This window comes from Phalacrocorax aristotelis, chromosome 4 (genome assembly GCF_949628215.1).
Source record: "Phalacrocorax aristotelis chromosome 4, bGulAri2.1, whole genome shotgun sequence".
Lineage (NCBI taxonomy): Eukaryota > Metazoa > Chordata > Aves > Suliformes > Phalacrocoracidae > Phalacrocorax > Phalacrocorax aristotelis.
The window spans coordinates 15,317,040-15,342,220 of record NC_134279.1 but is presented as its reverse complement, the minus strand read 5'-3'; the positions used below and the strand labels follow the sequence as shown (position 1 = coordinate 15,342,220).

General features: G+C 44.6%; 2 protein-coding genes across 5 annotated transcripts; one reads left to right on the top strand and one right to left on the bottom strand.

The window, feature by feature from the left end:
• Positions 1 to 3,553: 3,553 nt before the first annotated feature.
• NUDT9 (nudix hydrolase 9) lies at positions 3,554 to 13,004 on the bottom strand. Of its 4 annotated transcripts, none has more exons than XM_075090372.1 (8): positions 12,824 to 13,004; positions 10,711 to 10,947; positions 9,187 to 9,282; positions 8,298 to 8,384; positions 6,867 to 6,978; positions 6,300 to 6,446; positions 5,978 to 6,062; positions 3,554 to 4,174 (listed from the first exon to the last, which is right to left on the bottom strand). In XM_075090372.1, exons 2-8 carry the CDS (start codon positions 10,902 to 10,904, stop codon positions 3,999 to 4,001), a joined length of 897 nt encoding a protein of 298 aa, XP_074946473.1. In that variant the 5' UTR covers positions 10,905 to 10,947; positions 12,824 to 13,004; the 3' UTR covers positions 3,554 to 3,998. The 4 variants fall into 4 exon arrangements, with proteins under 4 accessions (XP_074946473.1, XP_074946474.1, XP_074946470.1 ...); XM_075090373.1 differs by having other exon boundaries at positions 12,316 to 12,994; XM_075090369.1 differs by having other exon boundaries at positions 12,669 to 12,994.
• A 213-nt stretch (positions 13,005 to 13,217) lies between these two features.
• On the top strand, positions 13,218 to 21,681 carry LOC142056103 (estradiol 17-beta-dehydrogenase 11-like). Its single transcript, XM_075090375.1, has 7 exons — positions 13,218 to 13,571; positions 15,494 to 15,601; positions 16,237 to 16,368; positions 17,471 to 17,577; positions 18,932 to 19,069; positions 19,333 to 19,449; positions 21,008 to 21,681. Exons 1-7 carry the CDS (start codon positions 13,362 to 13,364, stop codon positions 21,093 to 21,095), a joined length of 900 nt encoding a protein of 299 aa, XP_074946476.1. The 5' UTR covers positions 13,218 to 13,361; the 3' UTR covers positions 21,096 to 21,681.
• Positions 21,682 to 25,181: the final 3,500 nt, after the last annotated feature.

Genomic DNA, 25,181 nt, shown 5'->3' with positions numbered 1-25,181 from the left:
GCATAGCAAGGTTTATTCCATAATGACTTATCCTGACCATGCACGTGAGCAACTAAAATAGAGGTGACTCTTAAGGCCACACCACCAGCCATACTCCAGCTGCCCAATTTCAGATGGTTTCATCTGTCAGATGTCAGACAGTTCCTGCTGTCTGATTTTCCTTTCTTTCTACATGGAGGAGAGCCATACTCCCCTCAGGTCTTTCCTTTTGCCTAAACCAGGACTCTTTGTTTCCAATCTGCTTCACAGGACTCTCTCTCAAAATGCGGTTCCTGTTGCTTTCTTGTGTTCTGACCATGGTTCCTGCTGCTGTGAACGCAGTTAAGTACTGAAGACGAAACTAAACAGGCATCCAGTGTGAGAAATGTTAACACTGTAAACTGGAAATCACATGCTTTTAAACTAACAAAGCATCCTTAAAAATACTCTTGTTTGGTACAAGCCTAAACTTATTTATGTTACTACCATTACAGATTCTCAACTTATTGAGGCCCCCTTAAACTTCAAACAAAAACAAAAAATTTAAGCACTAGTAACGAGCTGATACCCAGGTCAATAACTGGGCCCATATTTTCTCCATTAGCTATTTCAGCTGACAGTATTACAGCCATTGAAGATTAATAAATTGCCTTTGCAGAACTATCTTTGCTTTCTAACAGAAAAAAAATTAAAACCTAAATGAAGTACTTGATAATTTTTTTTTTCAAGAAATACAAGCAGGAGGAATTATACGTTACTCTAAAAGAAAAATCATTCTTTTTCTACAGCATAGCCACCGCAGCAGCAGCAGCAGCAGCAGCAGCAGCAGCAGCAGCGAGAGCTCTGGTTCAGGTTTCGACAGTATAGAGCGTGTAAGTCTTCTTTGTAATTTAACAGAATCTCACTAGTTTTAACATTTTTATTTAATTGAAGATTTTTGGTACTGTACAGGAAAATACTGACACAAGATTACTTTTCACAGATATACAGAAACTATGACACTTCCCATCGATTTCGACACCAGAAGGGTGCTCTGCAGGCTTATTGAGCTGAAGTCTGAGGTAATTGAACTGTCCGGTAGTACAATGGGACATAAGATTGCAGGCAGCTCTAGCTGGCCAGGAAGCACCCCATCGGGGATACTGAGAGAACAGCTTCTGAATGACAAACTACCATAGAAGGGAGTTGGGGAGGGACTGCGATTTATCTTTGAAGCTTGATGACAGTAATCCGCTTTGCTTTCTAATTAGCAGACATGCATTCAATGGGATATCTTTTTTTTTAATAAAAAAAACCCTCCATTTCTTCAGCTTGAAATGAAGTTACTAACTTTCTCAAAATTCTGCTGCTGTTCCTTAGATATTCTTTAAGTATTTGTCTGGGTATCCCAATCCTTGGGATAGATTATCTTAGATATTTTAAAAAGTTGTTGAGGATAAGTTAGAAACACAACACACAGGGCTGAGAAATAACACTTTCCAACACATCTAACTTGCATTAATATACAACCTAACATCACCCATATAAAGAAGTTGACCGTTTTCCAGAAGATTTGTCAAGCAAAAAGAAGTGCCACATTTGATTACTTATAAACTTTCAATATTGTAATTATGCAATAAATTTCAGGGCACAAGCAAGCATCAAGACCTGATTAGTAAGGTACTGGGATACACATAAAGTAATTGCATTCTGTACAGCATACCATCTAAGATCACATACTCCAACTGAGGACTGGCTAACCAGAAAGCTTTCCTGGAAACAAGACAATCAAAAAACACATAACCAAGTCCACTTAGCCTGTCAAAAAGGGGCTTTAACACAAGACAGGCGAGGACTGAAAAGATTCTTTACAGAAGCTTTGCTTTGCAAGAGTAACACACTGGCTACAGAAACAGTGAAGTTTTTCTATCTTATTGAGTATGGTACTTCCAGAACTTAAATTTTCTCCTGTTTTCATCTTTAATACTGAGCACTTCATATGTAAACAGTAACATTCAACAAAAAGAAAATCATGCGATTTTGACATGCCACAGCATGGTCACCCTTGTTCTCAGCCATGATGAGCTGCACATTCACCTCCCATGATCTTAAGAAGGGTCTGCTCTTGCAGTCATGCTTTCAAAACCCAACTACACTGCAGGGGCCTGCACTGCATAATGTATTAATTGCACACTAAAGTAATTAGCTGCTATTAATTCTAACCTGCCATTCTCTTCTTACTCTGCAGATACCTGGAAAACTATGGATGTCTCCCGGGGAACACTTGCTTCTAGATAATCTTTAACTTGCTACAGCTCCTTCCCACCTTTTGTCTCAGCAGTGCACTGGAAACTGAGGATAAGTAACAACCAAGTCCTGTTTCACATGCCCACCTCAAGTCAGTGTGGGTTATAGTGCACGGCTCTCAAACCTTCTCTGATTACTTGTTAAGCTTGAATAAATGCTGAGCATCAAATTTCTTGGTTGTCTTTGTCTTTTCTTAAGAAAAAAATATACCCAAGTCATTTCAGTGTTTCCAAGGGCCAGGAGTGGAAAGGGGAGGGAACTCCTGAAGCTAGCCATGACTTTTGTCCATTCTTAGTCTCAGAGGTTCTCTCAGGTCTTGATCTGGCCCTACCAGACATTACCCAGTCTCCATACTATGCTGAGGCCACATTAATCAAAATCACTTCTGCCTAAGAAACCACTAGATCTTACCTGTGATTTGAAGAGTTTTGTGTAAACCTAGTATGGAAGCTTCTACTGCAACAGAAAGCATTCATGCTGTTTTAGTAAGACCACGGAATAAACCAGATGTTCATGAAGAGGTGAGTAAGGATTGAAAGAAAAACTAATAACTCTTAGCATTATTTTTCTTTGAAAGGAACATACTAATAACTCTACAAGATTCCCAGGGTTCCCTATATAAACACAGCACACGACTGCTCCAGATTTCGTTAGATAACTGGGAGGAAGAGGTGGTGTTGAAAAGGAGCAAGCACTAAAATCATTCATTAGTTAAGCAGGATGTGGCTAACAGTCTCAATGCATGAACATGTCACAGTACTGTTATACAAGGTAATTCCAGACCATGACATTTATTACCACCCTACTTCCAACACATGGCTCAAAATTCATTAAGATCCCCTCCCCAGGTCTCAACCACAACTTTTAGCTGATACTATCACCAACTCTTGACACTATTACACAATTAACAGAAATCACCCCTCGATTAAAAACACAGGGAGACACGTCAGCAACCACTGTGCAGCTCTTAGCATAAATGCCACAGAAGGCCCACATCAGCCTCCCAACTGCAAGTTACTCACATTACATGAACTGTAGAACACCACCACAATTTACAAGATACTTCAAGACTGCTCTTTCCCATGATCCTGTTTATGGTACAGTCTCCCCAACTGCTATATTGCCATAAGCAGTGGGAAGAGTCATCAAATTACATCCTCCAACAGTTATCTTTTTAGATACAGGCACCGTCAGACATTCAGATGTGAATACCATTCATACTGCAAACTAGAAAGAATTAAATCTGAAAGCTAATCTCTTAAAATACAAAAATCACCAAAAAGACATGTTAAGTGAAACGACTCAGAAAAGAAATTTCACTTTATTATGTAGCACTTAAGCCGTTATTGACTTTATGATCCTACAAGTCTCACAACCCTTAAGGATTTGTACTCCTGACAAGAAATCCGTGCAAAAGCGAACAAACTCTGAACAACAGCCAGTCAGAATCCCAGTGCTGTCATGCAAATCTGCAGATATTATGAAATGGCTGCAAATAATGAAGACAAGAAAACAAAACAAGATAACAGCTCCACATTAATCTCATTTCACACTAGCTGAGAAATCAAAAGAAGCAACCGGAAGTCTCCAAAAAAGCCTCTATCTCTGCCAAGTGTTTTTGCCAGCTGAATTTCATAGAATTTTCAGTGAATTTCCACTGAAAAGGACAATATCATCTGTTTCAAAGCTGGAAAATGTATTCTCCCTTGGTGTCTGTCAGCTCCTCATTTACATCACTCGTAGCACTCAGGACCAGGATGCTCTGTCCAATGGGCTCCATGTTCCTCAGTCACAAGCTTAATGAAGTGGCTGTGACTTGCATATAGCTCAAGCTTCTCACTGATGTCAACCCACTTCACTACTCCAGCATCATCACCTGCTTCCAGAGGCAAATTATCCATTGTCTCACCTGTTCACAAAACAAGAGTTAGGACATGCTATTGCATCTTCTTTCCTGCTTTTTCTTCTTGCATCTGATCAGTTCTGCCCTTCCACATGGTTCCTTTGCAGGCAGCAACCTTCAACTGCTTCTCAGAGAGAAATCAATTAAGGTTTCTGGCACAGAATCAATGAGCAACTTTTTCATACTTGCACTATTTTAAGGCAAATCTGAGTGGCAGAAGTGGTGTTAACTCTGTCACCACACCTAGGGTACCATCAGCAGCATGACAAGTTACTAGAAATCATTATGACAACAGGTACTCACTACTGCAAGTTTAGCCAATCTCTCTGCCTTGATTTTTGTTTGGCTAATATTTGACTGCTTCCTTTCTCAGGTACTATTCTACAGGACAAACTGAACTCTGAAATATATGTTTATGGAAAACCAGAATAATTATAATTTAACTAAAGGCCCCAAAATCAAAAACAGTACTTAAGGAGGAGTGCAGAAAGGCTTCTGGATTGCTTTCCAAAGTTTCTTACTCTGTTTCCAAAAAAGAGTCCCAGGACTTCAGAGACAGAGACATGCTTACAAAAGTATTACAAAATGTGTATTAGAAACAAAGACCAAAAAACAGTATCTTCACCGTTTCTGGAGGCTGAGAAATCAAGGACCAGTGACATGAAGCTTCACCACTGGTATCTACCACCCAAAACACAGCAGAAATATCACTATATGAAGTCTCTGACTTGAACAAGTCAGAGACACCTAACTAGTCTGATGTGCTGGTTTTGGCTGAGAAAGAGTTAATTCTCTTCACCATTGTGCCTGTGGTGGTCAGGGTCCTTTCCAGCTTCCCAAGCTCTGCCACATGGGCAGGAAGCTGGGAGGGGCAGGGCCACACCTGAGACAGCTGACCCCAACTGGCCAATGGGATATTCTATACCATGTGATGCCATGACCACTATATTAACTGGGAGAATTGGCATATAGCATTAGGTCAGCAGGCAGTGAGCAGCCCCACCCCTGGGTTTCATGCCTTTCTCATTGTTTTCCTTTCTATTGCATTATTGCTGCTGCTGTTATTGTTTTAATTGTTAAACTCAACCCACAAGCTTTACCCTTCTGATTCTCTCCCCCATCCTGCCAGTGGGGGAGTGAGCGAGCAGCTGGGTGGGGCTGAGCTGCCAGCTAAACCACATCACCTAATTTATCTTAAAAGGTGAGATGAGAATCAAAGATAACAGAAAAATCTAAGAACTAGCAACATATGCCCATTCCTACTGATTTACAGAACATTTACTCTCGCAAAGTAACTGAGATGAAAGGTCTCAGAGCAGTTACAACACCAAAGAATAAATGCAGTAAAAATCTGCCAGTAGCCAGAGCCAATGCTCCTGAAGCACACACCAGCTACTAAAGAAAAAATAACAGAAGAACCAGACTATCCTTCCACCCCAGACTCAGTAAAAAGGGAAATTAAACCAACTCAAGGTAAATACAGTGACAGGAATGAACCCTTCAATCTGCATACAAAGGCACATGGTCTATAGCTTAGAACTAGCTACAAATTAATAAATAATTTTCAGGCAAAGTCCATATGTGCCTTATTTCAAGACTGACAGAAACCAAACAGGAATGACAACTACCTGTCCTGGCTGAATGTCTTGGGAGACTAAAGACCCTCACGTCCATTGGTTTTAGTCCAATATTTTGCACCTGACTTTCATGCTCCCTCATTTCATTGCCAATCTCAGCCCAACATGCCTCGCAATTTCAAACCAACATATAGACTAAAAGGCAACTAAGAGCACACATGGGGATACCCACCAGTTTCATCATGATAGTTCACAGCTTCCGTCTCAATCCAGGCATTATCAGTGTTACGGGGATCATCCACATATCCTCTGTACACCTAAGATCCCAGACAAACCAAAACAAGCTCAATGTCACAGCAAGGTGGAATCAATCTGGAGATAATCTTCTTTCCCTCTGATACATTTGCCCTTACAGAGTTTTCAATAGCCCCTTCCATTTCCTACACCATGACAACCTGAGCATCACAGCTTATTTTCATTTCACCTATACTTTTTCAGGTTCCATACATGCAATACATGCACAGCTCAAAAGGCTATCACAAGAGACAGCTCACCACAAAGTGTTCCTGGCTGAACAGCTTGTGGAGTTGCTTCTCCAATTCTGCTTTCTCCTCAGGTGATTTCTGCAAGGAGTTCAAGGCCTCCTCCTCAAATTCTCGCTTCAGGGTAGAACTAATCTTCTCCCCTGGGTCCACCATCCCCTTGGAAGGAAGAAAAGGAAAAAGGTGACTATTCCTCAGATTCCACTTGGTTTTACTCCCCTTTCACTGGCTCTTAGTATATGACATCCACCTGTATCATACTCTGGGCACAGGAGGAACTTCACACTTAGTTGTAAAGAGCAAGCACACACATCCTTCAAAACCTGCAATGGATTAAATTGTGCCTGCATTAAGCAAAAGATATGGTCAGAATTAAATACGAATACCACCTTGCAACGCAGAAACAGCAGAAGGCATACCAGCTGATGCCTGGGCAAAGCTAGTTTAAGGAGCATTTCTCCTCACCTCTGCAATGTGAGGTCATTCATCAAAAAGCACACTTATCAGGCCCACACCAGTTATCGCCTTGTGGCCTTACCAATGAGGAAATGTCTACTGTCTCTGGAGCTTTGGTCTTACCCCTGGAATGGCCCACTCCTCACAGTCTCTCCTCTTGATAGCTACGAACTGTAAGATGTTTTTTCCAGTAACTGGATGAGCAATTTTATTGCCACTTCTGTCCCTCTTCCACCTGCATCAAATGACAAACAAGAACATGGTATGCTGCTTCTTGACATGAGGGCCCGGGACAAGAACAGCAAGGTGCCCACATTGTCACCTGTGCAGGGGCAAACAAAGCAGAGAAAGAAGAGTCACCAAGTGGGACTGATGGATGCCATCTGGCAAGGTCATACTGAGGACAAAAAGCACAGGTTTTTTGCATGCCTCTAACAACTGTGTTTTCCCCAGCCATGAGGGCAGAAACCACTCAAGAGCCACATTTCAGTAGCTCTGCAGATAGCAGCAGCTCCTGTGAGAGCTACGTTCTGTCCTATCAGCTGCCACACTAACTGAGCTGCACTAGTGCCTATCCATAATGAGAGGATAAGTATGCCTTCTGCTAGAACAGAACACACATGCAGGTTGCAACACCTCCAAACTGCTTATGCAGCACCAGCACAAGGCCACAAACACCTGCCATGGCCTTCAGTAAAGGATTAAGAACTACCAATTGTTAAAGCAAAAAGCTATCTAAACAAAGACAAAATAAAAACAGCTTTTCTTTTACTTTCAAGGAAATAACTCAGTAGCATTGGCAGCCTTCTGAAAAGGAGAAGTAGTAAAATGCATTAGGATGATTTTCACAATGGTTCTATCTTCAGCATGGCGTTTCCTAGCTTGCACCTTTGTTAACTACACAATATTTCCCGAATGCTTTCTTTGTGCAAAATAGTAGGTACACACAGATCCTGCTGGCAAAAGCACCATTAAAACAGATCATACGCTGACAAAAGAAAAAGGAACCTAACCTCACCTCCTCCTATAATATACTAGGCCAAGTTATTATATCGTAGAACAAATGCAGGCATACTACTTTTTTTTGCGGTTAAGTCATTATGACAGAAAAACCTATTCCTGCAATTTAACATACCTCACCTAAGGCCATTTGGCATATTATGTATACAGTATCAGAGTAAGATGTAATCCTTTCAGTTTTTAATTCATTATTGAAGATTTGTATAAGGTATTTCTGTTGAATTACACTTCCTGGTTTGGTTTTTCTTTCCCCTAAACCTGCTTCCTCAGCATTTCAGAAGCAATTCCTCGTCATTAGCAGTGAGCCCTTACTCTTTTCCAGAGACAAAGACTAAAAAAACCTATGAAATTCATGTTCCACGTGTCTATATACCTCTCCAGTCAGACACCCATATCTGAATGGTCTTATACATAGAGGGACGTGCAAAAAAGGCCCATGAAAAGCAATAGCCTGTCCAGAGATCAACAGAAAAAGCAAAATGCACTGGTTTTTTACTATACTGCAAGGGCACTTTTCAGTCACCTGCCCCTTACCTAGTTACAACAGGATCAGCAGCATGGTTTGGTCCCCAGCGCCCTAACAATCCTCTGCCTGTGAGGCCAGTCCTTCCCACTGGATTTCTGAAATAAGTGGCACATTACATTAAACATATTTAATTCCCTATATTCAAAATATGCTCTAAGTATTCTAAAAAAGAAGCTTTAAATAAGCTTAAATAACAGCAAAGGAAAGGATAGCAACATGCATTTGGTGCCACCATATGCTTTACAGAGCAAGAGACAAAGCATGGTTTTCTCCTTCATCAACCTCTTTTTGTGTTTGATAGTACAGAGAAAGGCAATATAGAAACTGGCTTTGTCATTTCCCAGATCTTGTGTCCCACGTTACTCCTGATGAAGTGTTATTCTGATTGTGCACACAACCTTGACTGAAAATGGAATATAGTTTCCAAAACTATAGATGCACAGGGCATTCAATTTTGTACAAATGGCAGAAAGAAAATTTTTAGTTGAGATTAGGTGAGATAGCACTCACCTGTGCTATCAGGATTTGTCAGTGGAACAAAATACTCTTCCACTCTGCCACAACACAAGTAGTACAAAAGCTTCAGAGCCCAACACCTGGTCAAACTGTGGAAGCAATTAATTCAACAGACCCTACTGTTAACAGTGTTAGGCCTCCCCTGACTCCAGTGTCACCACAACCCTCTGTTGTGGTAGTACTAGCTAACCTTTCAGTGCCTCTCTGCTACAACCTTCTTCCAGAAAGAACTCTCTGGCCTGAGGTATAATTTTTCCTGTCTCTAGGAGAGACTATCTTGATTTTGTTCTAGCAGGTACCATGTATCAAAACTGATAGATCTGTAAGATCTCTGAAATTACATTACTGAAATGAATAAGCAGACAAAAAAAACACACTCACCGGGGCCTCCCATTTTCAACCACATACAAGCCATTCAGACTCCTCCTGTCCACTTTGCCATCTCTCTCATTGAATTTGGGAGAAAAACCTTTATTACTGTGTGGAAAAGAATAATTTAATAGCCATAAGTCATAAAACACAACACACCCCTCTCCCCTACAAAAGCCTGAAGGCCAGCCACGAGACTGACAACACCCATTTGACCCATGAGCAGTTTTCACCAGAACTTAAGCTGCAGGCCCTCCCTTTTCTATAGGAGGCAGTAAAATCTCAACCTTACTGATGACAGTCTTTCTGGACTTGGTTCTGCAGACATTAGTGTGCCCCTCTAAAGTATTTAACATTGCATCTCTCTAGATTTTTATTTAGATAGTGTTTTAGAGGTGTTCTTGTTAAGATTAGAAAACATAGGGCATTATCTATTGATAAAACTAAAAAAGTTTTGCCAATTAAAAAAATGAGCAGAAATTTTTATTAGATATGATTTATCAGAGTTGCAAGCTAATAATCACCAATTTTCAAAGTTAGCTTAATGCCAATATCCCATGAGCACCTCTCAAAACTGGTAGAGAAGCAGCTACCTGTCTACAGAAGTGTATTTCCTTTACCAAAAGCAATTCCTCTCAAATCATCACAAGTTTCAAACTACTGACTAGCTTCTTCCACATGTAATTCACTTGGAAAGTTACACTAATACCTAAAAAATTACTCTGTATTTTCAAGTATTACCAACACCTTCTGAAAGATTACCTGACACTTTCCCAACTATGCCCTGGCATAGCAGCCCTACAGAGTCTGAGGGGTAGTGTGCCTTGCAATCAGCAGAATACTAAAGCAAATTAAGAGCACAGAAGCACATGTTCACACAGCAATGGGAAACAGGGAAGGTAAGGCTAAAACCCCAAGTGCCATTATCTTCTGATCTTCCTAACACAGATGTGCATACACAGGAATCGCCATTTCACATTATCACAAGTTGCACCAGACATGCATCTAACTTCCTAGCCCAGAAGCATACAGCATTCGTTGAGAGAATATATTCACAGAACCAGTAAAAACAAATACACACATTCCCAAAAAAATAATTATTCATGCATCCAACCTGTCACATTTCCTAGTCAGAGCACTCAACTCAAGAACTACAATTATACTTGAATTCTTTCTTATCTTGCATTCAATCCATGAACAAACCAGTGTATTCTGAAAGTCGTCCCAAACTCCTAAGGAGGATTAAGAGATTTTTACAGAGCTCACAACACAGCAAAGAAGCACTACACAGCATCGACAGCTATCCATTATTCCAATTAACACTACCCTTATCCCAATCACCAGGTCTGTGTCAAATTATGTGTCAAAGACCTTCACACCTAACCTAAACCATTCAGTTCTCTAGCCACCATTTTTCTATGTCTTGACTTTCACACACCACTGTAGAATCACATGTCACTTAAGCTGACGATCTTATAAAGTCAGTATTTCCTGCTTCCATGTTCACAGGAGAAAAGAACCACAATTTCCACTCACTGGATTTGGGGATCTGCCCAACTGGGTCCAGCCAAAACAGACATTGCAGTGTACTCTACCGGATTATAATCCTTCCACTCAATCAGCCAGCCCACTTTATCTTCAGGAATTTGGCAACGCTCAACATGTGATCCTGGATACGGGGAGGTGAGAGCTTTGCTGTGGTAAAACTTAACATTATAACTGTTGAACATGTTAACAGGACGAAGACAAGACCAACAGTTTGCAGATGAGTTACTGAAAGAGAAAAAAGAAAAAAGCATCCAAATCATTGGGCTTTAACCTGTTATTTAATCCCACATCTGCATAATACATTACAGCAAGTGGAACAGACTAGGTTTTTTTCCACTAAACAGCTCTTAGTAAAATATTACTGCTTCTTTCAGACATCATGCAAATGCATGCCTAAACCAACAAATTCTGAATTTTACCTTCAGCTTCTTGAAGCAGAACTATACTAGACACACATGAAGATTTCATAGCATGAGAAGCTGAGAACTAGAACTGCCATTGTGGACTGTGTGGAATGCTGAGCAGTTATTAATCACATACAAGGAACACCTCAAAGATATTTACCATAAATGCAGCAGGAAGGCCTGCTTGAGCATTAAATCTCCATGTGGGCATTTCATAAACAAACCAACCCAGCCTTAAAACAGTCCTGCTCTCACATTCAGTGGCAGACCAGGTAAGAGCAAGAATGAAATATCCAAAAGCCTGAGCAACACCGGTCTACAAGTTGCTGTGATGACCAAAACATCGTTTTGTGCCATACTGAGTACTATAACACACACCTTGTTTTTCAATTCCAAAGAAGGCTGGAACTATCAAACTAGTTACGTTAAAAGAAAAAAAATACTTGAGACCTCTAGTGATTTTATCTTGCCATGGGTTTTCAGGAGCTGAAAAACCAGTCAACAATAAAATACTTAACAGAATGGGTTACAGCGCCTGATCACCAGCTCCTAAAAACTCCACAGATTTCCTTCAACACACAAAGCAGCCTTCTTTAATCAGATTTTTTTTAACTATTACAAAAATAAAGATTATTATCTTAGATCAGAGGCTAAAACCTACAAGAATACTCTAAAAACAAGACACAAAATTTTTGTGACAATTTAGTGAAAAGCTTTTTTTTTTTAATCAAAAAAGAATAACTTTCAGCATATAAGAAAACATATCTCCTCTGCTAAAATGCATCCAGGTTTTAACAACTTAACATCTGAACAAGGTGATGACAGGACCAATGAGTTTCAGATAAAAAAGAAAAAAGCAACCCTTAATTAATTATTAATCCTGCTATTTGAACCCAGATATGAATATCAGGTTATAACTAGCAGAAAAAGGCCAGGCTTTTTCAGAAACAGCACTTCCAGTTCTAAACCCCTCACTCACGCTAAGAACTCTTCAGGTCTATCTAGGAGAGTAAATTCTGCTTCACACTTAAGCTGAGAATTCATTGGTCACAGTTACAGCATGCATGTACTGGCACATTCACTGCTGATGCGATGCTGTCAAGAGCACAGTTCAACTCATGAACCACTTTAGGCTCATAAAAATCTTTAACAAAGATGGGCAAAAGGGCATACTCGATAGGGTACCAACCTCCACACGTAGGTCAATGTTACACCACTTCTGTGTTTTTCAATAACTGCATCAGCTTAGCTTTAAAGGATAGCCTTATTTTTGTTTCTGCCATCTCTGAAAGGGACACCCTCGGCTACACAGCGCACTCCGTGCCAAGCTCCCCCTCAGCAAGCAGGGGAGGGCACGGCAGCTGTGAGATCTCGGCCCAGCCACGTCTTGTGCCACAGGCTGCTCCCTCAAGAACAGGTACCCACCACCTCAGCAGAGTCAGACCCCAGCAGAAACACCGTCTCAGGGAGCCTACGGTAATCGGGAGCGGCGGCCCAGTCGGGCCTGGCACCGCCCGCCTAACCACCCACAGGCCGCGGTACCTGAGGGGCGGGCGCCGCGGGACAACACACCAGGCAGCCTGGGCAGACAGCGCAAGACTAAAATTAAACGCGGCGAGTGCCCGACCGAAACCGGGCACGGCCGCCGCGCGCAGGGCACCAGCGAGAAGCGGCATCGGCGCTGCCACCGAACGGACCTCGGCGGGAGCGAGCCCAAACCAGCCACACAGGGAGACCGAAGACGCGGTCGCTGGGCCGGGTGGGCGACCTGCCGCTACCGCCCCAAGTCCCGGGCCGGGCCGGGAGCCCCCAAGCGCCGACCACTACCTGCCGCCGCCGCCGCCGCCGGCGGCCCCCTTTACAAGCTCGCTTCCCATTGGACGGAGCACCACCAATCGAGAGCGCTCTACGCCCACCGGCTTTTCCCCTCCCATGGGCACGCCCCCTTCCCGACCGCTGCCTCTGATTGGCCTCTGCGCCCCCGGCGGGAGGGACGGGGCGAGGGGCCCGCCCTGCTTCGGCGGTCGCGGCCTCCGCGTTTCACGGAGCCCCGGGCGGCGAAGGGAGGCTGGGGCCCTGCCGGGGCGGGGCGGGGCGGGGCGGAGCGGGGCGGGGCCCGTGACCGACGGGGCGAGCGGTGCGCGCTCAGGGGGGCCGTGAGTGGAGCAACGAGCCTCACCCTCGTCAGGCGCGACCGCGGCGCCGTCAGGCGGCCAGAGGACTCCCAGCAAAACAATGAGCCCGTTTCTGGATCTCCTCCTGTTTTTGGCCACGCTCATCTACTCCTACTTAGAGGCTCTCGTGAAGCTTTTTCTCCCTGTGAAGAGAAAGTCTGTCAGCGGAGAGCTTGTTCTCATCACGGGCGCTGGCCACGGCGTGGGGAGAGCAACTGCCCTCGAGTTCGCCAAGCGTCAGAGCAGGCTGGTCCTGTGGGACGTCAGTAAGGTAACGGTACAGTTCCTCTCTTGCCTCATTCACCTCCCAGGCCGCTGGGTTTGTAACTGCGTAACAAGGGCTGCATGCGCCTGCATCCACATCACCTCCTTCCACATCGCGCCCATCGGCTCTCGGTCAGCTCGCTGACTGGGACGCTGAGCGCCAGCAGAGGCTTTGGCCCCACTTTCATGGAAGGACATAGGTGTCTCGCACGGTCCCGCAGTTACTCGGTGCTGATCAGCGAGGTCACGTGCACAGCATGTCGAGTGCCTGCAGGAGGGAAGCGCAGTGGTCAGCAAGCTGCCATTGGAACCGCCTGGGCTGGCACTAAAAGGCACACTGAGACCAGAAGCCTGTTTCTACAGAGAAGCAAGTTTACCTTCTGCCCACTCTCTGTCTAGCCTCAGGTATTTTGCATACGTTGCTGGAAGGTGCGTCTCTACTCTCACTAACAGGCTGTGTGTGAGCCCTGCTGCCCTCTGCTGCAGTTATGCGTGTAGGTGGCACCTTGCTAAAGGCTTATGCTAGCCCAAGCTCTTTATTTCAGGTAAATTGACTAGAGCGCAAAAAGACCTTGGCAAGTGGAGGATGGACAGATACAAACAAACAGAATGTCGTTCAGTAGGGATCAAGGCAAAGTACTGTGCGTAGCAGCAATTGGCTGTGCAGAGGGGATGAGTGGCTCGGCAGCAGTGCACGGAGAGGTTTCTGACACAGTGGATCAGAAACTGCAGAGGAGTTCATCACATCATCCTGAAGCTGCAAAAAACCCCACCACAAACGAAGAAGGAAGCAAACAAACAAACCAACCAACCAACCAACCCCAAGGCAAGCCTAGTGTGAGGGGATGTATAGGTAGGGAGGGTATGCTTGAAATTTTCAGTGTCTGTTCATGCTGCCCATTATGGCTAAGGCCAGACTCTGGAGGAGTGGGAGAAGGCATGGCACCAGTCTATCGGTGTGTAAAGGGCTGCTGCTAAGTCAAATGTTGTCCATGTTTGCTGGAATGGAGGAAAGGGATTAAACTTAGTACCGAGCAAGACCTGGCTTTACTGCTAGAAAGTACGTTGTAAGCATGGGTGTGAGCAGTCCCTGAAATACAGCAGCAAAGGAGGTGGTGGATCCCAAAGATTTTAGGAGTATGCTTCCCCAGTCCAGCTGCCTTGACAAAGGCCTCATCCCTCGAGACTGTCAGCCTTAAACAGCAGCTAGGGCTGAGTGGAGCTGCCTGGTCTCCCACCCCAAGGACCTGCACAGCTTATGTCAAGTGCTGAGCTGTCCCAGGTTGTTTTTGATCTGGGGCTTTTCACTGCACAGGTCCCCAATGGCATGGCTTTCTGGCACCTGGGGACAAGGTCACAGTAAAGTCACTTCTGCCCTCCCCTAGTAAAATGATACAATAACTTTGGGGAGCATCTGTTCTGTGTGTGTCAAACGCTGCTCTCGTAAGAAACATCTCCACATTGTGCACTTCGGAGCATGCCTCTCTCCTCACATCCAAGGTGCGAATGCAGAAACGTGTAGAGCCACTTTTCAGATCTCAGGGCTGTCAACTGGGCATGCATTTTAAGTGTTATATGCTCTGCTAACAGTCACAGTGTCTGCATGCTGTGCTGCGTAAGTCACTGAGTGCCCCCTTTCTGCAGCCTCGCTACATGTGCTTCACCAAGGCAAACTCGCTCTTGTTACCGCATTACCTTTCTGGCAGTCGCTCTACACAGGACCAAAATTTAAGGTCAGAACAGTAGTCCTCTCACAAACCCTGTCTACAGCTCTTTCCCCGCGTAGCCACGAACTGCTCAGGGCCTTGGCAGCCGTTACACAATCAGGACAAATCTTTAGTCTCTAACTAGTCTGCCGCAGTGCCCGAGCAGCAACATGCGGTCAGGGTACAGTTGCGCACACGTATCTTTCTTTTCTGCCTCTCACAGCATGGTGTTGAGGACACGGCAGCAGAATGCAAAAGTCTGGGAGCCACTGTTCAAGCCTTCGTGGTGGACTGCAGCAAAAGGGAGGAAATCTACAGCGCTGCAGAGAAGGTGGGGAGCCAGGGCACGTTCAAAGGTCTACCCAAATGCGCTCAACTTTCAGAAAAGTCCAGAAAACAAGAGAAGGGGTGTTGTACGCAGACCGTGCAAGCCCTTGGAATCCCTTCACTTCCTGCTGCTTTCAGTACAGAGGGTGAAGTAGCACTTCCAAGAGCACAGCCAGTGTCGTCCTCCTTTGTGAGGCTCTGGCATATCACACCTCATTGCCAAGTTTCCTCTTTAGACTTCCAGCCACAGAAGGAACTTCTGATTCTTAGTTGCCTCAACAGCACACAGAAAACACTGGGGACAACTGAAAGGTTTTACTGTAAACAGTATGGTCCAGCTGGTTCAAAATAGCTGTATGTCCATAGTCCCAGCTGCAGCTACACAGAGCACACCGTGACTCTGGGCAGCGTGTGGAAGACTATCAATACGGGCAGTAATTAAGGGAGAAGCATCAGATCTAAACCTGATTTCATGGTACTGCTGCAGGGTTCCTGCCACACCTGGAAGCGTGGCACGACCTTCCTCTCCCTAAAAGAAACAACGTTAGGAATTAAATGAAACGTCGCTCATCTTCCACAGCCTTACATTTTTTTGATAACGACTGACATGCACGTTTCTGGGTTTTTTCTGTCCCAAAGGTGAGAAAGGAAATTGGGGATGTCTCCATCCTGGTGAATAACGCTGGTGTGATTACGGCTGCCGACCTGCTCTCGACTCAGGACCACCAGATTGAAAGAATGTTTGAAGTCAACATTCTTGCTCACATCTGGGTAAGGGCCACTACCATCTTCATACCTGTGTTCATTTGGGAGCATTGTTGAGGAGGCCTGTTTAGACCAACAATTATTTCCTGCTACCAGTGAATTCAACAGCATCTTTTGGACGCATAGAGCACAAGGGCACCCAGCTAGACAGACTGCCGGGGAACTTGACTAAGCTCTTGCTGATCTGAGCCTGGCCCAGTTTTTTCATTCTCTCTTACTTCTGTGTGAGCTGGCTGGTGACAGCCTCGTCTGCAGCTTGGGTTGGTCTCTGTCATCAGTGTATTAGGGTTCCTCATTGCATCAGGTAGTTTGGGCGCCCACAGCTGTGCACCAAGACCCTGCAGGTCAAAGATACACAGCTGAAAAATACAAAGCAATGCTTTCATCAGGTGACACGTACAATAGCCAGCCAGCACGCGGCCCAAATGGTATGGCAGGTCGGGCAGAGCAGCGGAGGGCCAGCCCCACAGCTCCCAGCACAGCCCAGCCGCAGGGCAGGGCGAGGCCTGGACCCTCCCTGACTGCACCCACCAACCTGGCCAATCTTTCTGGGTACTTGTCCCCTTGCGGTTTGTACTTTGCTGTGTCACTGCCTTCCTCCTGGCTCCTTGAGGTACTTCCAAGCCTGTTTCCCATCACCCTGCCTCTCCCTGTGATTCATACCTCTCACCTCTCTGTGGGCTTTCTCACAACTTTCTGCCAGCAGCCTGAGTCAAGGTGACATAGCTGGGCCCCATCAGAGCTGGGTCTTGGGCCCTTGGCACAGCCACAGCTGACCCCTGGGGTAGGGCAGCTGCCAGCAGGGGTTACAGAGTGCTGTTATTGCAGCAGAAGAAAAGAGATGCTACAGATGGATGAGCGTTTTATTGTGCATGCTGGGGTGAGACACCGGCAGTGTTGGTGCTGACACCTGAAACCAAAAAGCAGCACAGGAAAGATGTGAGTCAGCTCCTCTCAGAATCTGAGGTGCTGTGCAGCACACAGCATTAAGGATAGCATTGGGCGCATAATGAATGAGAGTCAGGGTCCGTGTTGAATCTGCCTAAGAAAACATTGTTCTTTTCCCCCTTCCCCACAATCTTGCCTCTCGCTTTAAATGACTTGCAAGACCACAAGAGCTTTTCTGCCAACCATGATGAGCAACAACCACGGTCACATTGTCACGGTGGCTTCGGCAGCAGGTCATTTTGGGACTTCTTTCATGGTGGCTTATTGGTAAGTGATTTAAAATTGGCTCTCTTTTTTTTTTTTTTTTTTTTAATTGCATCTTCTCCACCAGTAAGCACAGAGTAACCAAAATAATCCTCCTGCTGAATACGGTATGTCCAAAGGACGGTGCTAAGGAGGAAAAAAGCACAAGAGCCAGCACTTAAGAGTGCCTGGAGGTTCCCGCTGATTTGCTCATTAGCTTCAAGAGAATCAGGAGCAATGCTTGTATGAAGGAATAGTCATGTGATACATGAACTCATGAAGGCTTCTCCTTTTCTCTCTCCCTCACTGGTCCAGACTTCTGCTTAGCAACAAAGGTATCCTCTTCCCTTCTCGTTCTTAGAAAGTAGCGCTCCTATGAGTTATTGTAGTGTTGTCAAGTAAACCCCTACTGAGTAGCTTTTGATCTCTCTACCGTTGTGGCAGTGACTAGTGCGGAGAAACACTTCTGCCGTCACAAGGTGAAAACTGCTTTTTGGCTGTAAAATTACCTTTCAGAAGCTAAAAACAGGATAATACTTACTGCGTTGGGAGCAACCGAACTGATGCACCGAGAGGTCGGTGCATTGCCAATTTCTACTTGAAGCACTTGAGCCACGGTGCACGAACAGAAACACTGTTGGATTGCATCTTGCCATTCTGTGCCAGATCTAGCACTCTCTTAACAGTGGCTCCAGGCAGAGCAACCTTCCCCTGGGTACACTCCTTCTTAAGGGTCACTCACTGCTGGCAACATGGGAACTCCCCAGCCAGGGGTTCTACTGGGATTACACTGTCCATATCAATAGCGGTCAGTAAACTCACTCTCTGGTTCTAGTCTCTTTGGAGTTGATTTATACTCTTGGCCTGCACCAAGAGTATGAAGTAATGCCCTGTGGCATTACTTTCCTCAATTTTACATGCATAATGCTCCTCTGTTTCAAAGCTCACGCTCCTGTCTGGTACAAGAAACAGCAGAGGGTTGTTCTCTATTACTGCTCCTCCCATCCTTCTTAATTGTAGAGTTTTGGGCTGTCTTCCCACTAAGAATCTTCTCACGTGGGAGAAACAGGAAGCCCATCAGTCATAATTTTCTAACAACCCATGGCATTTGTTTGTCTGTTCACCACTAAGGTGACTTTTTCTGAAAGGCACCCGCCCTGCTGCACGCCGCAGTTACTTCCCCAAGCAGCAATATCTATCCAGCACTATGCTCCAGAAAGTTAGAATGAGTCTCTTGCCCTGCCTCTCAGCTCAATTACATTCTCTTTCTTTTTTTGCCTCCTAGTCAGTTCTATGTGATCTTTTAGGCCATTTGCAGATGTAGAAAGTTAGAAACCGTACTTCTACCTTCTCATTTATGCTTTTTCCCTTCCTGCAGTTCAAGCAAGTTTGCTGCGGTTGGATTTCATAAAGCTCTGACAGAGGAGCTGTCTACCCTGGGAAAGGATGGAATAAAAACTACGTGCCTTTGTCCGGTTTTTATAAACACTGGATTTGTCAAAAACCCCAGTACAAGGTACCTATCAAAAATCTGCTTTCCAGTCCTTCCTTCTTTGCACCATGGCACAACACATTAACCCCACCTTTAGGCCTTGTATTCCAACTATGTAAAAAGAGTATATATCATTGGCTAAAAAGAAAATCTGCGGTGTTATTTAACCCACAGAATGGTTGCATTTGTATTACCTGAGTGAGTTTGTGCATCTGTGAAGCATCCTACATCAGCTAGCACCACCCAGTTTACCATCATAGCTCTTACATGTATGCTTTCCTGAGTAGGCTTGGAAAGATTTTGGAGACTGAAGAAGTTGTAGAGGCCCTGATGGAAGGAATACTAACCAACCAGAAAATGGTTTTTGTTCCGTCACATCTAAGCATTGCTTCACTTTCTGAAATGTAAGTAGCAAAAGAAAAAGAAAGAGGGGTTGAGAGGGAATGGAATAACATATCAGTGCTAATTACTGAATGATAGAAGTATTAAACTTGTAACATCTGATTCAAAATTAAGTTACAGTTTATGGTGAACTGCATTTTGCACGCATGGTAATAAAAGATACAGTGTGGCAGCGTAGAGAAACCCTGGAGTGACAGATGGACAGCAGAAGTTCACAGTTAGCCCAGCTTAATTTATTTTGTAATATCTTCAGTGTTTGACATCGCTATTCTCAGTTATTTATCAATCCAGACTGGACATCAATATGCCTATTGTAACTAGATAATGTGTAACTGTCTGCAAAAGAGAATATTTTTTAAACACCCACCCATCTGAAATATATCACTCTGAGAAGAGCACGTAACAAGGTAATAAAATAGCAGTGGTTCTTTCTAGTAACAGCAGACATTATACACAAGGGTTTTTTTCTTGAGTCCTGAGAGGACTCAGGAAGGTCATTACGATCCATTTTCTGCAGCTAACTGTTCTCAGCGGAGAACTCAACTGCTCTACAGGCTGATAGGGAGGGAGTGGAAAGTGGAAAGAAAACACTTTTTCTTCACAGATCATAATATTCCCTGGGCTTGTAAAGAACAGTTAGTTTCTCTGAACCAGCATCCCAAGTGTAGTTCCAGACAGAGCTGAGGACCTGCTGCTTATTAGTGTTCATTTCTTCACATCAACACCACAGACTGAGGTAACAGAGCCTGGAAAGTTGCTTCAAGAGGGCTCTACTACTTCTCTCTGCCATGTAAAGCAAGATTTGTCCTCTCACACATCTTTAGGATTCTATGATTTAATATCCAGTGTAGCTGCTCTGCTGAGGAGGCCTTTTTATCTGAGCTCAGGTTCCAAATCTAGAATTCACAACAGCACAACTAAGTTAAGTTTTCAGTTAACTTTTACAAGATCTCATGAAACACTTAGTAATATCTTGCTTGCAAAACCCAACATCAGACAGTGGGGAGAAAGCTTTTCAGTCTTTTTGCATCTGAGAGCTGCATGCTGACAGTACAAGTCTGCAGAAACATAGCCAAGTCAAACCTAACGCTGTCAGGGCCCTTAGGATAACTTTGCTTTTTTGTCTTAATTTTGGCTACTGGGACACAGTGACATAAGTAATAAGAGAAGAAATCCTAGGGGAGGAAACTGAAGTTATAGCATCTCAGCCTTCCATAGGCCTGCTGCTTTTCATAGCATAAAACACTCAAGATGAACCTGTCAGCATTCAATATTGAATCTTCCTGGATCCTGCACCAATATTGCAACCCAAATACTGCCCAGCAGATGCCTGGCCTTGGAACTGTCATAAAAGGAGATGGATGGGATTGGAGTTAAACTAGATAGAGACCGATAAGGGCTCTGTGTTCTTTGGAAATAATGTCCAGTCTAAGCCTTAGTCTCAGTCTGTGTGTGCACACATCCACTCCCAGATCACCTCTTCCCTCACCAGCAGTGCCACATCTCCCCGTAGTTCAAGTTGCTTATCCCACATGTAATTTCCTGTATTATCTCTTTCAGGTTGTTCCCAGAACGTGCCTTGGCTTTTCTGAAAAAGCTGAACAACGTCAAGTTTGATGCAGTCATTGGGCAGAGAAGCACTCAGTGAAAGCTAAATTTGATTCTCATTTCCCAGTGGCACAAGTGAAAACAGAATGTGTGCTGAGCATAGTTCAGCTGGTTTGACTCAGAGCAGAACTAAGACAAACGCTTCCAGGCCACCATGTCCAAGCACACCTAAGGTTTTATCCCACACCTGCAGCAGGGACATAGCTGCACAACATGGAGTGTTAACAAAGCAGAGATGCATCTCTAGAAGTGTAAAGGGCTGCTTTAGCTCTATGCGCATCGCCTCTATCTCCTAGTGCTGAGGCAGACATGAATTCCCACCAAGCCTGTCTTGAGTGCAAAGCGATTGCCTGAGAATGTGTTAATCTGGACTCATCCCTGAGCAAAGGTACCTTGCAAGAAGCAATTTATAGAGGAGGTGGGTGGCCTGTTTCACCTCAAATCATCTTTTAAATTAAAAAAAAAGGGGCTCTAATGGACACTCACAGTTTGATGTGCTTTTATAGGGAGTACCTGAAATAATACAGGCTTATAAGTAATGTAATACATCATTACATTGTGTATTAATTATGCATTAGCACAAACAACACTCCTTATTCCAAATAAATACTGCTCTGCAACCCAAAGGTGTGTCTCAGCAATGAATATGGTCATCAGTTCTGAGCAAGGGCAGCAGAGCTGGTGCCACAACAGTGAAAGGGTCAGCCAGAGTCTGCCAACCACCAGGCCAGGCTGCAGGGGTGAGGCAGGACCCCAGTCACACCCGGAAGGCACATCAGGATCAGCAAGGTACAGGACCAGGCATGGCACGCCAACAGTGCAGCCCACGCAAGGGCCGGGGCCAAGGCCCGGGCTTAGATGCGGGTGCCAGGCCAGGGACCAGAGTGTGCACACAGGAATGTTCCAGACGAGCCTTCCCACAGCTCATCGCAAGCTAGCGGCCTGCTCTGATGGGACCCACCTTGACAAGGAGGTTAAACTCCCAAAGGTCTTTGGCCTGTCATACAAGAGAACAGCGTCTGATGAAACACAGGTCAAAGACCTCTTCAGAGCACAGATTATCATTCCACCTGCTTGTGCAACTCCCAGCTGTGCCAGGCAGTCACAGCCATCAAGGGAGGCCTGAACATGCTGCCACCTTTGGCACAGCGGGAAATGGGTGGCTTCCAGTAGAGTCCTTCCCATTCACCTGAGCACTTTGTGTTGTTCTGTGAACTGAGGTTCTTCAGGAAAAGGAGAGCCCTCGTCATCCAGCTCCTCCTGCTCTTATGTAGCAAGAGGTAGAAGTTTGTGCTGCCGGCAGCACAAATGGTTGCTAAATGTGCTAAGTGACAGAAAAAAGGTTTCCTTTTTGCTCACGCAACTTTCATGTAACAGGACATTCAGGGCATGTCAAAGCACAAGTTCCCAGCTTGGGACCTTCTGCTTCACAGTGCAAGACTCCTGTAGCCAAGAAAGGAAAAGAAGGGGTTTGCAAATTTCAGCAAATGGAAAAAAGACAAGTTAAATAAATGCCACTTAAAAAATATTACACGGGTTGTAGTGAAAACCAAGACCCTCTAAAACCCCAAAACACTTGAGAGAAGCATTCTTTGTGTCCTGAAGGATAAAGGAGGCCAATTTGCCTGCATGTTCAGTGAGTTATTTTGTAAGTCTGCTTTCTCTGCCTCGGAGGCATCCCCCAAACCTGAGAACAGTTACCTAATGTCTATGTCTACTCTGAAAGAGGTTGTTTTGTGCTGCTTCTGCTTTTATCTGAGCTACATATTTAGCTCTTGCTAAGACCACACACCTGTCACAGCTGAGAGCCGCTTGATCTTCTCCATGTTGCCTGAGACTGCAAGTCTTCTGCTTGGCAGAAAGAAACATGCCAAAGCAAGGATTTAAGCCTGCACCTCCTGAGCACCAGTGACAGAACTGATTCATCAAGCCTCCCAGGCTCCTCAGTTCTTCTGGCCACAACAACTAACTGAAACGTATCCCAAAGTCTGGGCATTACACACGCCTAGCAGGAGCCTATGTGAGCAAGGTTCATATAGCCACTACAGCTAAGCCCCAAATTTGAAGAGTGGTACTGCACACCCTGGCATAGGACTCGTCATGAGTCAGGTTAGCAGCTCTGGCCTCGTGCTCTGCCTCCCTCTGAGGTATCTCTCGGAGTCGGCACTTCCCTGCCCTCCCTGCCTCCTCCATCTCAGCTACAGCACTGACTGGAGCCCTGCGCCAGGAAACTGACAGCACCACTGAGCTGTGCAATTAGAGCCTGGCCCAACCGCCGATGTGTTAATTAAGAAGAGAACAAAGTTCCAAGAGAAAAGTAGGAAGTGCCTAGCTCTGAATCTCTCTGCTGGAGCTGACTCAGTCTCCTGCAGACAAGATGACCAACAGTGCCGCCAAAGCACCAGGAAAAAAAAACCAAAACAACCCAATCTTTTTCAACAACTCTAATCTTAAGTGGAGCTAGATTTTGGTGATCGCACAGATGTTCATGCAACCTTCACTCTTCCCCAAGCAGCTCAAAAAAATCCTTAAGTAGAATTATGAACACAACCTAGATACGTCTAGTTTTCTACCTGAAAAGCAAAAGACTGAGGTCAGCAATCCTTTTCAAAGATGACCATGCAGTTACATTGTTAGAGCTGGACAAGCCACCTGAAATTGGTTTTCTCCCATTTCTTCTAAGTATCCCTGTTCTGGTTAAGGATCTGGACACTCCATTATACATGGGCAAGTTAAGTGTGAGTTGTGCAGTTTAGACTCAATTAGATAAGGATGACCCAATTAGTAAAGTCAATGCCATTTTCCAAAGGACTTGAGGAAACTAAGCAGCCATAGCCTAAGATGCTATGGGTCTGGGTATGGCTAACTAACTAAAGGACAGAATTTTAGGGAACATCCAGCCAAGAGCTCACCTGTAGAGTCCCACAAGTTGAAAGGACTTGTGTCATTCTGCTTTCATTAAGCGACCCGGAAGAGGAAGGTAGGTGACAAAGTCTGCTGACAACTTCAAAGGAAGGAAGGACGGACTTGGACTCACCATGAAGAAAACTGCTCAGGGAACCTCATGAGACTGAGCGACTGGGCAGTCACACAGCAGGATTTGAGACAGAATTGCAATAGAGAGTTTAGGGGACCCTCAAGATGTTTTTGCTAGAGACTGAATAAACAACTTTCTTGCCACTTATGTCTCTTCCACCTGCAGCAAACAACAAAGAAGAACATGATTTGATGCTTCTTGACATGAGGGCCTGGGACAAGAACAGCAAGGTGCCCACACTGCCACCTGTGCAGGGCCAAACAAAGCGGAGAAAAATAGCTGTTAAGAGATTTTCGGCTCAGATACTTAGAATAGGTGTTTAGAATAAGAAATAGATAAATTAATGTATTCGACATTGTTACACCAGTTTAGAATAAGAACTAGATAAATAAACATATTCAATATTGTTATACTAGTTGTGTTATCACAGGTTTTTAACTATTCTTTTTGGTCCATGCAGAGTACTGCTCATTCTGTCCCCTGTATCGCCCCAACCATGGCTGGATTAATCACCAGCAGAGCTAATCAATAGAAAGAATAAATATAGAGAACTATAGTTAGACATGAAGTTTAAGTGCGTATTGTAATATCTCTGTTAACTAAATATAGGTATATAGATAAGGTATTTAGATGAATAAATAGATAAATATAAGGGTTGGAAGGTTATCTTCTCAGAAATTAGCAAACTTAAAGAAGACATCGGGCAGACGTTCTAAGGAGATCGAAGGACTAACAATGGACCAATGAGGCTCGTGACCAGAAGCAGAACAGAGATGAGGACAAGAACTTGCTGAAGGTGGAAAAATAAGAACTTTTAACTGACCAGAATTGACCAGAAAAATGAAGAATTGAGAACACAGTAGAAACCTGATCGACTTTGACAATGACATAATTATCAGGGAAACCTGTATAACCTGGAGGCTGTGTCTTCTTCGTTGCCACACACTGAGCTGCTGGCCCAATTCTGAGCTGTGATTAATAAAGCAGACCTAGTGGTACCCACTGTCTTGAGAAATTCTTCAAGAACAGTCACACAACGGGACTGATGGATGCCAGCCGGCAACGTCGCAACCAAGTGCAAAAAGCACA

What these genes read in the sequence shown, in the direction of transcription:
- NUDT9 (XM_075090369.1), bottom strand. Translation starts at nt 12,802, where the DNA reads ATGCCGCTTCTCGCTGGTGCCCTGCGCGCGGCGGCCGTGCCCGGTTTC. An exon ending in TGGGCAGATCCCCAAATCCA is followed by an intron (nt 9,283 to 10,710) that starts GTGAGTGGAAAT and finishes TTTTCCACACAG; the next exon opens with TAATAAAGGTTTTTCTCCCA. An exon ending in GCTGATCCTGTTGTAACTAG is followed by an intron (nt 6,979 to 8,297) that starts GTAAGGGGCAGG and finishes CATTTGATGCAG; the next exon opens with GTGGAAGAGGGACAGAAGTG.
- LOC142056103 (XM_075090375.1), top strand. Translation starts at nt 13,362, where the DNA reads ATGAGCCCGTTTCTGGATCTCCTCCTGTTTTTGGCCACGCTCATCTAC. An exon ending in TCCTGTGGGACGTCAGTAAG is followed by an intron (nt 13,572 to 15,493) that starts GTAACGGTACAG and finishes TGCCTCTCACAG; the next exon opens with CATGGTGTTGAGGACACGGC. An exon ending in GTCAAAAACCCCAGTACAAG is followed by an intron (nt 19,070 to 19,332) that starts GTACCTATCAAA and finishes TTTCCTGAGTAG; the next exon opens with GCTTGGAAAGATTTTGGAGA.